Source organism: Siphateles boraxobius, unplaced genomic scaffold (assembly GCF_051911475.1).
Source record: "Siphateles boraxobius isolate OS27281-9 unplaced genomic scaffold, OSU_SipBor_1 35, whole genome shotgun sequence".
NCBI lineage: Eukaryota > Metazoa > Chordata > Actinopteri > Cypriniformes > Leuciscidae > Siphateles > Siphateles boraxobius.
The window spans coordinates 6,518,011-6,532,518 of record NW_027508975.1 but is presented as its reverse complement, the minus strand read 5'-3'; the positions used below and the strand labels follow the sequence as shown (position 1 = coordinate 6,532,518).

The 14,508-nt window shown below is 43.1% G+C and overlaps 1 protein-coding gene across 1 annotated transcript in view; it reads right to left on the bottom strand.

Annotated features, from left to right (window-relative positions):
- Positions 1–14,508, bottom strand: part of csmd2 (CUB and Sushi multiple domains 2) — a 364,863-nt gene that overhangs the window by 331,554 nt on the left and 18,801 nt on the right. The window contains exon 2 of the mRNA XM_077196124.1: positions 12,132–12,348. Coding sequence (XP_077052239.1) covers positions 12,132–12,348 — 217 coding nt within the window. The remainder of the gene's footprint in view (positions 1–12,131; positions 12,349–14,508) is intronic.

Below are 14,508 nucleotides of genomic sequence, written 5' to 3'. Positions count from 1 at the left end.
CAGCATCTGATCAGCGGTGCCTATATATACTCACTGTTTGCGTCTTGTCTTTGTCAGATCGTTGTGATGTGTTCCGGTGTCGTTCCTGTCTGGTCTTCCCTCGTGGTCTTCGTTCCCTTCCTGGATTATTCGTCGTGTTTCCTGTGTTGATCGTCTGCACCTTCTGGATTTGGATTTCTTTTCATCACTACTCATCACTTCTGGTCCGGTTCCATCGAGGTCCCTGCGTCACTTGTCCGTTACTGTGTGTCGCCCTTTGTGTGGACCTGACCGTTCCTGTTTATATTTAATAAACGAGTGTTTCCCTGCTTTTGCCTCTTCTCCGTTTTCTGATTGTCACAGAACGATCTGACCAGAAATGGAGGCAGCAGGTGGATCTGATTCCAGTCTCTCTGATTTCATCACCAGAAGCATCAATCGTATGGATTCGCAAGAGGATTGCATCGCGCACACAGGACGGGCGGTACAAGCTTTAGTGACGCAGGTGTCCGAGCTCACCCAGCAATTCCAACAGCTGAGGAATCCCACTGCGCCACCCACACCGCCGATTCAACCCGCATCACCTGGGTCGTCCTTCCAGTCAGAGCCTCGTCTGCCGATCCCGGAGGCGTATTCAGGGGAACCAAACTTCTGCAGAGCCTTCATAACCAGGTGTTCTATGCACTTTTCCCTTCAGCCCCGTACCTTCTACAGTGAGCAGTCTAAAGTGGCTTTTGTTTTGACGCTGCTGACTGGGAGGGTGGCATTATGGGGAACGGCGGTGTGGGAGAACCAGGACCCATGCTGCGCCTCGTTCCAGGCACTCGCCGAAGAGATGAAACGGGTTTTTGATCGGTCGATGGCGGGACGAGAAGCAGCCAGAGTTCTTGCCGATCTTCACCAGGGGGACCGATCCGTTTCAGACTACTCGATTGAGTTTCGCACCCTGGCGGCCGAGTGCCAATGGAACGAGGAGGCGCAATGGGACATGTTCCTGCGTGGGCTGGCTGACCGTGTCCAGAACGAGATCTACGCGCTGGATCTACCCACGACTCTGAACGGCCTCATTGACCTGGCACTCAGGGTGGATGCACGTCTGGCCAGGAGAGAACGTCGTGCTCCTCAGGTTCGTTTTTCTGGAGGTACAGGGGATCCCAGAACCAGCAGCGCAGACACGGTCAGCCCTGCATTCGACCACGAGCCCATGCAGGTGGGTAGGGCTCGGCTTTCCCGGGAGGAGAAGGAGAGGCGGAGATCCCTCAGACTCTGTCTTTACTGTGGGGAGGCGGGCCACTTCCTACACGCCTGCCCGGTAAAAGGCCAAGCCCGGTAGTAAATCTGAGGCTACTATCGGGTGGGATCTCCGCTGAGAAGACCTCATCACCATCATCCACGCTCCTCCCGGTAAGACTGAGATGGACCACCGGCACACACGACCGTCACGCCTTACTGGACTCAGGAGCGGAGGGAAACTTCATGGATCGTAAGCTGGCCCAGAAGTTACTCATTCCTGTCACCTCACTCACTCACAGCATATCCGTCAATGCTCTTACTGGTCAAAGACTCCCTAACATTGCTCTCACCACAGGACCCATAACACTCATCACATCAGGCAATCATTCTGAAACTCTGTCATTTCTTCTATTGGACTCACCCTTAGCACCCGTAGTCCTTGGTCATCCCTGGCTCACACTCCATAACCCCCGAGTAGACTGGCGTCAACATTCCATCTCCGAATGGAGCACTCAGTGTTATAAGTCTTGTCTTACGTCTGCTTGTCCGTCTGTACCTGTTTCTGTGTTTCAGGAGGAGACGGTGGATTTACTTAACGTGCCCGTTGAGTACCTGGACCTGAAGGAAGTGTTCAGTAAGTCCCGTGCTGCTTCTCTCCCTCCGCATCGTCCCTACGACTGTGCCATAGATTTACTGCCAGGTAAGTCTCCGCCTAAGGGCAAACTTTATTCGCTTTCTGTTCCAGAAAGGGAGGCTATGGAGAAATATATTTCTGATTCTCTAGCATCCAAATTCATCCGTCCTTCCTCTTCACCGGCGGGGGCGGGGTTCTTTTTTGTGGGCAAGAAGGATGGTTCTCTGCGACCTTGTATTGACTACCGGGGGTTGAATAACATCACGGTAAAGAATACTTATCCTTTGCCGTTGATGTCTTCAGCCTTCGAGAGGTTACAGGGAGCATCAATCTTCACAAAACTGGACTTACGTAATGCCTATCATTTGGTTCGCATTAGGGAGGGGGATGAATGGAAAACCGCGTTTAACACCCCCAGGGGGCACTTTGAATATTTGGTTATGCCGTTTGGGCTGTCCAACTCCCCAGCGGTTTTCCAGGCACTCGTCAACGACGTGCTGCGAGATATGGTAGATCAGTTCATATATGTCTACCTGGACGACATATTGATTTTTTCATCCTCTCTCCAGGAACACGTGCAGCACGTCCGACGAGTGCTTCAGAGGTTGCTAGAGAATGGGCTTTTTGTCAAGGCGGAGAAATGCGATTTTCATGCACAGTCTGTTTCTTTTCTAGGATATATCGTCTCGTCTGAGGGAGTGCGTATGGATCCTGATAAGGTTAAGGCTGTGGTAGATTGGCCAAGTCCAGATTCCCGTAAGGCCCTACAGAGGTTTCTGGGGTTTGCTAACTTCTACAGGCGTTTCATTCGCAATTTCAGCCAACTAGCCGCGCCTCTGACTGCCTTGACCTCCCCCAGAACTACGTTCAGGTGGTCCGACACAGCTGAGGCTGTGTTCGCTAAACTGAAGAGTCGCTTCGTTTCGGCTCCCATCTTGATAGCCCCTGATTCCTCACGTCAGTTCGTGGTGGAGGTCGACGCGTCAGAGGTGGGGGTAGGCGCAGTTCTTTCCCAACGCTCTTTCACAGACGACAAGATGCATCCATGCGCGTTTTTTTTCCCATCGTTTGTCTCCCGCTGAACGTAACTATGACATTGGTAACAGAGAGTTGTTGGCGGTCAAGTTAGCGTTGGAGGAGTGGCGTCATTGGTTAGAAGGGTCGGGGGTACCTTTTATCGTCTGGACCGATCACAAGAACTTAGAATACATCAGCACTGCCAAAAGACTCAACTCCAGGCAGGCTCGGTGGGCTCTTTTTTTCGGTCGTTTTGATTTTTCTCTTTCGTACCGCCCGGGTTCCAAGAACATCAAACCTGACTCCTTATCTCGTATTTTTGACCTTTCCGAACGCCCGTCCACTCCCGAGTGCATTTTACCAGAGAACCTATTTATCTCTACACTCTCATGGGAGATCGAGTCGAAGGTCAAGACGGCCTTAGAAGGGGTAACGCCTCCGCCCGGTAGCCCAACGAACCGGTTATTTGTGCCAGAGAGAGTACGGTCCGACGTCATTCGATGGGGGCATTGTTCCAACGTGGCTTGTCATCCAGGGGTAAATCGCACCAGTTTTTTGGTTAAGCAACGATTCTGGTGGCCGTTAATGGCTCGCGACATTCGCAGTTTCATCTTGGCTTGCTCGGTTTGTGCCACTGGTAAGACTTCCAATCGACCCCCAGATGGGTTACTCCAACCGCTGTCTGTCCCTTCGAGACCCTGGTCCCACATTGCGCTAGATTTTATTACCGCCCTCCCACCCTCCCAGGGCAAGACGGTTGTTTTGACCGTTGTGGACCGGTTCTCGAAGGCGGCTCATTTCATTCCCTTGCCCAAATTACCCTCTGCCAAGGAGACAGCGGAGACTGTCGTTGACCACGTTTTTCGCTTACATGGCCTCCCGATTGATGTGGTTTCCGACAGGGGTCCCCAATTCGTATCCAAATTTTGGCGAGAATTTTGTAAATTACTGGGAGCGACTGTCAGTCTGTCCTCTGGGTTTCATCCCCAGAGCAATGGTCAAACCGAGAGAGCCAACCAGGATCTGGAAAGAATGTTGCGATGTTTGGTATCCAAGAATCCTTCCTCCTGGAGTCAGCAGCTTTCAATGGTTGAGTACGCTCATAACTCGTTACCAGTGTCATCCACGGGCCTATCTCCGTTTGAGGGTAGTTTAGGTTACCAGCCACCTATTTTTCCTAGCCTGGAATCCGAAGTCGCGGTCCCCTCCGCTCACGCCTTCGTCCAGAGGTGCCACCGCACATGGACCAGAGCCCGAGAGACTCTGCTCCAAGTGAGGGCGCGCACCAAGGCCAAGGCCGATCGCCACCGGTCGAAACCTCCCGTATACATCGTCGGTCAAAAAGTGTGGCTTTCTACTAAGAACATTCCACTCCGCTCCGTCTCTAATAAGTTAGCTCCTAAATTTATCGGCCCGTTTACTGTCACCAAGATTATTAGTCCGGTGACAGTCCGACTCAAACTCCCTCCTGCGTACAGGAGAATTCATCCCGCCTTTCATGTGTCCAAATTAAAACCTGTATTTCATTCTCACTTTAATCCGCCTGCCCCGGTTCCTCCTCCGCCGCGACTCGTAGATGGGGAACCTACATATTCGGTTAATCGCATTCTGGACTCTAGGCGGAGGGGACGCGGATTCCAGTACCTGGTGGACTGGGAGGGTTACGGTCCGGAGGAGAGAAGTTGGGTTCCTGCTAGGGACATTCTGGACCACTCCCTTATCGATGATTACAATCGACAGGTAAGGACGTCTGGTAACGCCAGGAGGCGTTCCTAGGAGGGAGGGTACTGTCACGGTTCGTCAATCCATCGTGGCCTTCTTGTCTTATGTCTTGGTGTTGTGTGTGCGTATGGGCGTGGTCACCGATCACTGCCGCTGATCAGTGGCGCCAGCTGCTTTCACTTTCGGTGCCAGCTGCATCTGATCAGCGGTGCCTATATATACTCACTGTTTGCGTCTTGTCTTTGTCAGATCGTTGTGATGTGTTCCGGTGTCGTTCCTGTCTGGTCTTCCCTCGTGGTCTTCGTTCCCTTCCTGGATTATTCGTCGTGTTTCCTGTGTTGATTGTCTGCACCTTCTGGATTTGGATTTCTTTTCATCACTACTCATCACTTCTGGTCCGGTTCCATCGAGGTCCCTGCGTCACTTGTCCGTTACTGTGTGTCGCCCTTTGTGTGGACCTGACCGTTCCTGTTTATATTTAATAAACGAGTGTTTCCCTGCTTTTGCCTCTTCTCCGTTTTCTGATTGTCACAATATCTCAATGAACGCAAAACCAATTTCTAAAATGTTGACAAGACTGAGTTATTATTATAACATCTGTTTAACTTATATTAAAGTAAGGTTAATGAAAAAATTTTTTACTCAAATTAGGTGATGCAAAAATGAGTACATCCCACTGAAAGTGTTTGGAGCAAAGCTAAATTTTAAACTACAAATGTCTAATTTAACAAGAATTCAACCACAGGTGAGTCTAATTATTCATTACAAGTATAATGATGGAGTCTCTTCATCATTGCCTGACTCCAAATTAAACATAAAAGTCAGAAGAGTTTCTGACATTTGTGACCCTGGATGACAAAGCCAGTCACATGGGTTATTTTTTTTTTTAAATAGAGATTTATACATCACATTTATACATCACACATGAAAGCCGAATAAATAAGCTTTCCATTGATGTGTGGTTTGTTATGATAGGACGATATTTGGCTGAAATACAACTATTTAAAAATCTGGACTCTGAGGGTGCAACAAAATCGAAACTGAGAAAATCGCCTTTAAAGTTGTCCATTTAGGTTCGTGATTGTGCTGCATTCACTCACAAAAATAAATGTTTTATATATTTACGGTAGGAAATTTACAAAATAAATGGAAGGTGGCAGCGTTAGTGGCGTTTTCAAAGGTTATCCCAATTCAGTCGACCGTCGACTACGTCTGACGTTATCGACTGAAAGGGAACGTCCTGGTTGCGTATGCAACCCACCGTTCCCTGAAGGAGGGAACGGAGGACGTAGTCCCCTTGCCACTACCGCTGGACCACCGCTGACCCCGGGTTACTCTCTGCTCCTCAGCAAAAAGCAACTAGTGCGTGCATCCACTTCCGTATTTATACCCGAGCCGCGGGGGCGGAGTGTGTGATGCGAATCACGCACACCAATTACATTGGCTCGTTCAATAGTACTCGAAGAGGATAGGCTGTCTAGCGAGATCCCAATTCAGTCGACCGTGGACTACGTCCTCCGTTCCCTCCTTCAGGGAACGGTGGGTTGCATACGCAACCAGGAAGTTTTGTGATCCAGGGTCACATTTCAGTGTGTGGCAGCATTAGGTAATTTGATCTGCTAACACACACAAGCTCTTGAAGCTCCACCCTCTGTGCTGGGAGAAGCAGCTCATTTGCATTTAAAAGGACACACACAAAATGGCAAGTTTTTGCTCACCTTCAAAAAGGGACAATTTTAACATGCTGCAATAAATAATCTGTGGGGTATTTTGAGCTAAAACCTCAAATAAACACTCTGGGGACATCAGAGACTTATTTTGCATCTTGTGAAAAGGGGCATTATACCACCCCTTTAATATATTTCAAGGTCATGAATTTTAAAGCAGTGCACAAAATATAATTAAAGGGATGGTTCACTCAAAAATAAAAGTGTTTTCATAATTTAGCCTACTCACTCTCATGTTGTCATACAGGTTTGGAACAACATGAAGTAGGGCTAAATTACGAAAAAAAATTATAATTTTGGGGTGAACTATCCCTTTAAAACCAGCAGTCCATGAGCTTCATGCAGGTGATCGCTAAGGTAGTATTTGGGAATACCTGTGTAAGCTGATGGGACTAAGCCAAAGCTCAGTTTCTGTCTCATATGGAGTGTAAATGTTTAAGCTCAATCCTCCTCCCAGAGATCCGGCTTCCTGCAGAGTTTAGTCTCACTTTTAACAAACACCTGAACCAGTTATAATGTTCTTTCAGCTCATTCGAAAATTGCAAGCAGGTGTGTTGGAAATAAATTCTGCAGGAAAGTAGATCATCGCTGTTGTAGAAGCTTCAATTATACGGTGACCAAATACTTGTGGAGGAAACAACAACAGGGAAACTGGTGTGTCCTCAATCTGGTCTCTAAACAACATATCCGTACATGCATTATATACCCATCACCCCCATGACAGAATAATATAAATAAAATTGCCCGACTGATGCCTCCACAACAACAGCAGCTGCACAGCACCAATTAGGGTGACAGTCAGCTGACAGGTTCCTGCATTTCCAGGGATAATATCTAATATCAGATATTGCATTAACCTTAATGCTGTCCGTTATTATGTTATTCCTTCCCATTTAAGGAATAAAAATCAAGTACAGTACAGTGTTATTATTGCTAAATAAATGTAAAATTATGTTATTTGAAAGTTAGTAAAATGTTGAGTTAATTGAAAAAATAATAAACAGAAATAAAATAAGTTGAAATGCTAAAATGCAAAAAACTTAAACAGAAATAAAAATAGAATATAAACCACTTAAAAATATTAATATAAAATAATATAATATAATTTGAAAATAAAAGCTAATTTAAAATATTATAGGCGTCATATGATGTGATTTCATGTTTTCCTTTTTCTTTAGTGTTATGTAGCTGTTAGTGCAAGTTTTAGATCAGCAGTTACAAAGCTCAAAGTGTCAAACCTAAAGAGATATTCTTTATAAAAGTTAAGGTTCAGCCACGCTTTCCTAAACCGCTTTGTTCCAACACACCCCCACAAATCTACGTCAGTGTGTGGGGGCAGAGTTTCATAACACCGCCCAAATGTATACACAAAGAAATAAAGGCGTAACTTTTATTCTTGCTGTATTATTGTTGCCGCAGGTGTTGTGTCGAATTCTGACCCCTTCCAAATGTTTACCCCCCTAGTATTGGTAGGTTTAGGATAAGTTGTGGGGGATGGGGTTAGGATTAGGCAATAAGATACTGACTTCAACGAGGGGGGTAATAATTTGGCAGGGAGTCGAAATTCGGCACAACACCGGTGCCACCATGGCATGGAGACGCTGTGTTTTTCGTTGCGAAGGCCAAACTACTTTGTTTGGCCTTCCAAAAGAGGACAAAATTAGAAAACAGTGAATAAGCTTCATTTACAACACTATTCCAGAACGGTACAACTAAAATTGTCGACTGTGTGTTTAGTAAATAAATAGAGTCTGGCGCTTCTGACTCACACAGCCTGTATGTTTTCATATTTTAAGAATTTGCAACTGACTATTCAAAGGCGAGTTTTGAGCAGTAGAGTAGCGCTTGCTTGCCGTTTCCACGATCACACAAATGCAGACATAGTTTTAATGTTTATATAGTATTCTCACACCAGTAGCACGGTGTGGCGCGTAAAAAATGCAGTATACGTAATTATAATCAGTAATTATGTCCCCAATGAAATAAAATCTTAACAATCTAATATGATCTGGTTGAGTCGCGCTGGCAAAGTTGATCGATCAGCTTAGTAATCTGTATTTTCCGGATCAGATTCGGGCTCGAATTGATAAGGTAGTAACCGACATTATCACCTGTCATTATTGTTTTGGGAGCTGATGTTCCAAATATGGTAACGGGCGTGACATTTCCGTCACACGCTTAAGGTTTTTGGGCCAATCACAATGCACTAGATCGCTACCAAATCAGAACACACCGCGCTTTTCAGAACGATAAGCTTTGTAAAAATCGACGCGTTTCAGAAAGGCGGGGCATAGAGGAGCAACAATAAATGTACAGTATGTGTAAAATAATGACTTTTTTAACCTAAAACCAAGTAAACACATTGCATTGAACCAAATACACAAAATAATGTTCTTTTTAGAACCATCATATGACCCCTTTAATAAATACTATAATAACATATAAATGATACTAAAGTTAAACTGGCACAGTACCATAGTATATCAAATCAAGAAGCAAATTATTTATGTGATGGGAGACTGAAAACAAGTAAACAGTATACAGGCATAAAACTGTGAGTTTTATGATAGCACGCACGTTGGTGAACAAATATCAGCAAACAGCCCTGACGATAGTAGAAGACGGAGTCAGCATGTGATATTTACCATGAATGCTTTCAGAGACGTTTATTCAGTAATAATCTTCACACAACACATTCAAATCCACCCACAACAACAAGCAAACAGCTTCAGATCCAAATTAATAATTGGATGGATAAAACAGCACTTATTTAAATCAGCTTTCAAACCAAATAATCTCCAGAGTGATAACATTTTAGATGAGAACCGATTCAACAAAAATTAGGAGGGATAATATGGTATTCTGTGTGATAAGAGGAAAGACTTTTGGATGAAAAGGAGTTCAATTAAATAATAAATTATTTGGGTAAACCCTTTCGAACTAGAGATCTAAGATATCAGATTGACAGTAAAACTGAGCAATGACTGACTGGACCTATTTCAGAGTGAAAAAAAAGATAATGGAATGGAAGGGTCAGCCAATGGGATCTCTTTTGAGACCGAAGGAACACAAAAACGTGTCATTTCCTCAGTTAGCACATGGGGGGAATGGTATGTTTCATTTGCAGCAGACTACCCGAATGATCTTGAACGATCTCAGCCCAAAAATGAATCTAGCTATAAAGCAAAATAAATTTCTTAAAGAAACACTATGCAGTTTTTGCTCTCGGGGTCCCCCTACAGTTGGGAAACACTATTGTCTTCTTCTACTGTCGTAAAATCTGTCATAGTTACACCAGGGGATACACGTGCATTTGTTGACAAGTCGATACCGTCTTGACTTCTCGCGAGTTCTCACGTCTTGGGCAGACTGCCAGCGTTGCTTGTGAAATGTCTTCATCCCAGGTACATTGGCACACATTTCAGCATGTCATATGAATATAATTTCATGGGGTTTATTTTTTTTTAAACGCCAAAAGATCGCATAGCTCACGTTTACAAGCCAGCGTCATTATACAAGCCTATTGGCTACTGTTGTACATAATGGATATGCTAATTCAATTCAATGTTTGTGTGGTAGGTAATAGCCATATATCGTCAATATTATAATATCAAGCTACCATAGATGAATCTGCAAATTTGAAAAATCGATTTGCATTATAGCCTGAGGCAAGACACTTTCACCAGAAAAATAAATAAACAAACATGACTATCATGAAGATAAATGGAGGAACAGACAGATTCCGTAACATGGCCAGGCAGACAACAAATTCGAAAAAATAGAGATAGTATGCAAGCAATATATTTACTATTTCAACAGCATGACGGCCAGGTCAGCATCGGTCGGGCACCCCTCCTGCTCCTTTAGCTCAATCCAGCGAGCGAACGCTGGACCAATATTGGTCCTCATCCGGGCTTTTATTTTGTCCCTTTTTCTCTTTCTAGTCTCCTCCGACAAACCCTTTGCCTTCTTCGTTTTAGTTGCTCCATGACAACAACATACAGACGGCAGACAAACGCTAGTTGGTCTCTCACGTCAGAATTTGAGGAAGTGTGGGGTGGTGGGGGAAGTGAGGTATGCCGTAAAGTAGTCGAATTTTGTAGTTCTTTTTGTGCCCTTAGAAGACGCCAAGCTCAATTCAAAAGTCCGTCCATTCACAGAGTTTTCTGTGATGCCTAGGTTTAGGGGTAGGCTTAGTGTAAGGGGATACAGCTTGCACAGTATAAAAATCATTATGTCTAGAGAAAGTCCCCATAAAACATGTGTGCGTGTGTATGTACCTTGATACTTTTTTTCAGGAATTTTTGATAAATAGTTCAGAAGAACAGCATTTATTTGAAATAGTTATCTTTTGCAACATTATAAATGTCTTTACTGTCACTTTTGATCAATTTAATGCATTTTTGCTTAAAGTGTTAGTTCAACTGAAAATTAAAATTCATATTCATGTGATTCCAGAATGGTAGGAAAGACATAATTAAGGTAATCCATGTGACTTCAGTGGTTCAACCTCAATTTTATGAAAATAATAATATCAGTCTAAAAATTGACTGCGACCCAATAGGGGGAGCAACACTACGCATGAGTGTTCCATCAACGTACTTTGGATAATATTATTCTGTAAATAACGCCCTCGCTAAAATCGAGGTTAAACCACTGGAGTCAAGAGGATTACTTTAATGATGTCTTTCCTACCGTTCTGGACCTAGAATGTGGTAACTCCCAATGGAGGGACAGAAAGCTCTAGTAGCTCTTTCTAGCTTTCACCAAAAATATCTTTATTTGTGTTCCGAAGATGAACAAAGGTCACATGGGTGTGGAGCGACGAGGGTGAGAGATTAATGACAGAATTTTCATTTTTGGGGTAACTAACCCTTTAATGCTTAAGAAAAGCATTAATTTCTTTGAAAAAAAAAATATTTTGAAAGATAGTTTACCACTACCCGCTAGTTTCACTAACATTAAAAAACATGGCAGCACTGCACAAACTCATTGGTTTATTGTGTGGCATTACGATCTAGCAGAGCAACACAGACTTTCCCACAACATCCAATTGGAATATTCTCAATATCTTTTTGATTTCTACAAGACGTGGAGTTCAGCTGACACTAATAATACACTGTCAGGGTAAACCGTCCATGCCAAGCAAGGTTAACATTCATAGAACACCGTGGAAACATGAGGGTATGCAAGAAGCTGTCCTTGAATCTTTAAAATAAAAAAATAAAAAAGAAAGAAAACAAAATGTATTTAAAGTGTCCTTGTACACATCGTTTCCCACACACATTGTATTAAATAAAAAAGGTGACAAAAAGGGTCAGAAAATTCAAATTCACAGAGGTCTGCAATGTTTTCTATATAACTCGTTTCATCATGAAAATTGCTATCTGAGAAGGGATCTATGAATGTAGGCAAGCTTTTCAAAATGCTAGTTTTCGATTGGAAAACAGGCCAAGGCCCCAAGGACACTCCCCTTGAGGATATCTGCTCCGCTCAATCCCTTAAGCCTCAATCCTTTTATTTTCTTCTTATTTTCGGAGTATACAAGGGAGAAATTCAAACTCACGGCAGTGATAAAGTCAAAAGCGCTGAATCAATTTTAGGACTTCAATGTTCAGAACATTAGATACAGACCTGAAATAAAAATGTCGTTCCATTCAGTGCGCTTGAAAAAAGTTTTGGGACACTTAAGTAAATCCAAAATTTCACGCACACAGGTCACACAGTTCAAACTGTTAGCAAAGTAACTTCTGTTAGCAATTTCAAGAGATTTGATCTGGCATTTCCACACATAGAATAATAAAACGGCCTGTATTTACCGTGTCCGTAAGTTTGTTGGACTGGGTTGCCCATCGTAGACTGAAAGGATGTCAAAGTCCTCCTCTAAGGCAAAGCCTTGAAATACCAACTGTATCCGGTTATGTTCCTGTGCCACAATCACCCATGTGCAGTTGGCGTAGTTAGGATATCCATACGGGTATCCGGGGCTTTCTAGTGTCCCATTTGGACTGTGTAGTGTGTGACTGCAGTTTTGAGCTGTGAAAAGGAGAAAAAGAGAAGAAAATATTATAACAAGTGAAAATATATAAGACAAGTCTTTAAAGCAATTTTTTATGTTGTTAATTTGTCTACTTTGTGTTTTTAATATGCTTTAAGACAAATCATGAGCAAATTATAAGCCAATAGCATTGCAGAGTACTTTCTCCATAAGACTACTGTGTACCAAAGGCAGCCTCGAAAACGCAGTTTGAAACCGTCCCTGTTTACTACCATCACAAACATGTTACCAATACTTGCTGGGCTCTGTGTAACTTAACATTAGCAGGGCTGGGCGGTATATCGAGTTTGTATGATTTCTACGATATATTTTTGTATATATGTTTGCTGCTGCAGTGAAATTGCCTAACCCAAATTGTCCTAAACTTGAGGCATGCTTTATATTAAGGGTTCAAAATAACTCGTAAATAGTCCAAGTTAAAACGAAGGCCTTCGCAGCTTGCCCGTCAGATGGTCTGACAGATACATGTGCTGCAGACAGATAGGCTAATTGGGTTGCATTTAAGATGTGGTGTTTTCCTCAGTGCATAACTTACTTTTCAGAGCCATAATCTCCATCTGTAAATGTTAGAAAGACATGCAAATATTTTGATTTTGCTATCAGGAGTGTACGAACTTTTAAAGTGTAAATTGCAGGTAAAAATTTTCACGAAGATTATGCAATTTGCTTATTAAACATAAAGATAAGAACCACCCACCATGGTTTTGTATGTTTTTTTATACCAAAATGCTATGAAAAATTTGTACTTTTTACACTCCCTCTCCCTTCCACTAGGCTGGGCGTGACGTCATAAAAGGGACTCCAAGCCTAGAGTTACCGTTAGTCTAACGGCAAGTAGGCTAGCAGTTATATTGGAGGAGACCTAACTCAGCAAGCAAAAATGGTGTTGATGAATGAAATAACCCAATTGTAAACATACTCGTGTGTGCTGGCTATGAGATTACCGTGATTCTGCCTGAAATTAGTGTAGACTATTCGCAAAACAAACGGGTTCAGGCAGCATGCGTCAAAACCAGGATGCTGCGTGAGGCACGTCAGATTAATGAATTATTTGATGATAATTTTTACTTTTCACACTGTTTTAAAAATAAAAATAGACAGTACAGTATACAGTACTCATAACTTCGAATTTTATTATAATTGTATTTCACATAATATACAATAATGTCATTTTTACTTGGTATATCAAATGTGATAATTGCTAGTACATTTAAAATATCAAAATATGCTCCCCATACAAATTTTAAATGAAATAATTATGTCATAATATTGTGAGATTTACACCATTATGGAAACAATAGAGAATGAATCGACATTCTCTGTGATCGGTTCGCGCTTGGGTAGCATTTTTCGACAAGGCAGCACAAATCGTCAGAACACCGGTCGCGCCGCGGGTCGAGCTGCTCCACTAAACTCCAAAACGCGTTCACCTCACGGCAGCACATACTCTCCACTGCTGATTCCGTTGGGTGGCATAGCCCACACAAACACAGCGATTGGGACATCAATCTCTTTTTTTTCTTTCTGACAATGAGCATCGCTAATTAGTTGCGATTTAGCTCACGCAATATCGCGTTCTGTCTGCAGATGCCATTGTGCCTGTGCAGTGTGTGCATCTCTACAGCTCTGATTAGGACTACTAACACCATGTAAGTAAATAATGTCTTCAGTCGTTGTCCCTCCTTGCTATTCTACATGACGACAAGATTTTGTAAAGACTTTGGCTTGTTCCCTAATGTTATCTGGGTTAGCACCAGGTTAACCTAGGCTAGCTCTACTCACTATGACACCTGGCCAAACCTCCACTCATTTTCCTCACACCAAGCATTGATAACTCTTTGAGGGCCATGATTGCTGGCAATTTCCTCCCCTCTCTCACGCCTGACTGGTTCAAAATTGTCCATAGTCAAGCCACAAACAGTAGGAATCTAGCAGAGTATGGGTGGCTACTCCCTTTTATGACGTCATCACCCAGTTACGGTAAAAAAACATCCTACCTTTGAAGAAACACCAATAAATGTTATTTTAACGCATTTTAAGACAGAAATGTTTTAATATTTACATATTGAGCACTTTAATCTACACATGAATTGGTCGTGGTGGTTAACCTGCAATTTACACTTTAAGCAAGTGAATCT